This window comes from Engraulis encrasicolus, chromosome 9 (genome assembly GCF_034702125.1).
Source record: "Engraulis encrasicolus isolate BLACKSEA-1 chromosome 9, IST_EnEncr_1.0, whole genome shotgun sequence".
Taxonomy (NCBI): Eukaryota; Metazoa; Chordata; class Actinopteri; order Clupeiformes; family Engraulidae; genus Engraulis; species Engraulis encrasicolus.
In genome coordinates this window covers 11,227,504-11,230,003 of record NC_085865.1, presented here as the reverse complement: position 1 = coordinate 11,230,003, position 2,500 = coordinate 11,227,504, and the positions used below count along the sequence as shown (strand labels likewise).

The following is a 2,500-nucleotide window of genomic DNA, read 5'->3' as shown; positions in this document are numbered from 1 at the left end:
AGACATATAGAGACAGATAGAGAGAGAGAGAGAGAAATAGAGACAGATAGAGACAGATAGAGAGAGAGAGACAGAGAGAGACAGAGAACGAGAGAGAGAGACAGAGAGAGAGAGAGAGAGAGAGAGAGAGACAGATAGATAGAGAGAGACAGAGAGAGACAGATAGAGACAGAGAGAGAGAGAGAGAGAGAGAGAGAGACAGAGAGAGAGACAGAGAGAGACAGAGAGAGATGGACTGCAAACTGACCTTGCATCTGGTAACTGTAGGGTGCCTGTCCGGTCTGCGGCGTGGAGAAGCCGGAGCTGTAGCCGAGGAACCCGCTCTGGCCCGGCGACTGGCCCTGCGTCAGGCCCCCCTCCGTCTTGATGCCTGCCCACAACGCACCTGAACACGTTAGTACACACACCTGTATGTATGGGGCTTTACGCTCTGAACACGACATATACCAAACAACAATAAATGCATGAAAATGCACTAAGTGTAAATGTAAATCGTCATTGAGTATTACAAAATGCACCTGAACACGTTAGTACACACACCTGTATGGACGGGGGCTTCACGCTCTGAACACGACATATACCAAACAACAATGAATGCAAGAAAATATAGCAAGTGCATTTAAATTGTCATTGAGTATCACAAAATGCACCTGAACACGTTAGTACACACACCTGTGTGTATGGGGCTTCACGCTCTGAACATGACATATACTAAACAATAATAAATGTATGTAACTATAGCAAGTGCATACAAGGAAGTCGTCATTGAGTATCACAAAATGCACCTGAACACGTTAGTACACACACCAATAATACATGAGAAAAAAAGAAAGAAAGAAAGAAAGAAAGAAAGAAAGAAAGAAAGAAAGAAAGAAAGAAAGAAAGAAAGAAAGAAAGAAAGAAAGAAAGAAAGAAAGAAAGAAAGAAAGAAAGAAAGAACGAAAGAACGAAAGAAAGGGAAAGTGAAATAGAAAAAGACCTAAATAAGGCCAAAGAGAGAGGCAGAGAGGGCCGACTCAAGTTGAAACAAAAGGACGTCCCTGGGTAGACACATGCCTGAATCTCAAAGACATGTTATGTCTCCAAACTGTGAGTTTGAGGTGTGTGTGTGTGTGTGTGTGTGTGTGTGTGTGTGTGTGTGTGTGTGTGTGTGTGTGTGTGTGTGTGTGTGTGTGTGTGTGTGTGTGTGTGTGTGTGTGTGTGTGTGTGTGTGTGTGTGTGTGTGTGTGTGTGTGTGTGTGTGTGTGCGCTTGCATCTCTATGTGTAGATGTGCATACGTGCGTGTATCCATGCTTGTGTGTGTGTATAGATGTGATAGTGTAGTGTGTGTGTGTGTGTGAGTGTGTGTGTGTGTGAGAGTGTGTGTGCGTGTGAGTGTGTGTGCGTGTGTGTGTGTGTGTGTGTGTGTGTGTGTGTGTGTGTGTGTGTGTGTGTGTGTTTGTCTGCATGAGTGTGTGTACTGTATGTATATATGCATGTGGAGGTGTGTGTCTCAGTGTGCGTCTGAGACCATGAGGTACATTAATGCCAAGACTTCCGAGAATTTCATGCGCCGGGTGAGAAAGGGGCTGTCTTCTGGTTTGGCTTGAATCGGGCCCAAACTCTTTTTTTTTTCAAGCAAACCTTCGGTTTATGATCTGCTCTCTCGCTCAAACAAACCCTATCATTGTCAAAACTCCTTCGTCTGACCGTCCGTCCTGACACAACACCACAGTACACACACATTCCCCCGCACTCAAAGTCCTCTCGATCCTTAGCGAAAATAAAGCCCCAATCTCCCTCCCGACCCCCAAAAATTCCACTTTTCACATATCTGCACAAGCATTCTTGTTCTTTTTTCGTTTTTCGTTTCATTTTGAAAGAGGGAGGAGGGGAGTTTGTAAGTTCAGTTTTGTTGTAATCTCTGACATCTGTCTGGCGAGCGGAAAATAAGCAGCTTTTTGTTTTGCGCTGTCACGTGGGACAGGTAGAAACCAGTGACTCAGCAGTAATAGAGTGTGTGTGTGTGTTTGTGTGTGTGTGTGTGTGTGTGTGTGTGTGTGTGTGTGTGTGTGTGTGTGTGTGTGTGTGTGTGTGTGTGTGTGTGTGTGTGTGTGTGTGTGTGTGTGTGTGTGTGTGTGTGTGTGTTGCGATGGCTCCATAATTGTGTGTGCGTACGTAAATAGTATGTGTGTGTGTGTGTGTGTGTGTGTGTGTGTGTGTGTGTGTGTGTGTGTGTGTGTGTGTGTGTGTGTGTGTGTGTGTGTGTGTGTGTGTGTGTGTGTTTTGAAACGGGCTTCTCAGCAGAGCCCCTGGGTTTCCACTGCCGACAGCAGAATCACAGCGAGTCCTGTGGCTAACGCTAACGCTAGCACATCTACTGATCTCCATAACGATGGCTACGGGAACTACACACCTTCTCTCCCTCTCCAACACAACCCCCCTCCACCCCCACCCCAAAGCCCTAACAACAACTACAAAGCGGATTCCAAAAAAGTTGGGACACTTTGTATTTTGTGA

General features: G+C 45.7%; 1 protein-coding gene across 10 annotated transcripts in view; it reads right to left on the bottom strand.

Moving 5' to 3' along the window:
• The window catches only part of eya1 (EYA transcriptional coactivator and phosphatase 1), a 184,929-nt gene that overhangs the window by 87,547 nt on the left and 94,882 nt on the right, over positions 1–2,500 (bottom strand). For all 10 annotated transcript variants that reach the window (XM_063206475.1, XM_063206474.1, XM_063206476.1 and 7 more), the window contains one exon: positions 248–370. In XM_063206475.1, coding sequence (XP_063062545.1) covers positions 248–370 — 123 coding nt within the window. The remainder of the gene's footprint in view (positions 1–247; positions 371–2,500) is intronic.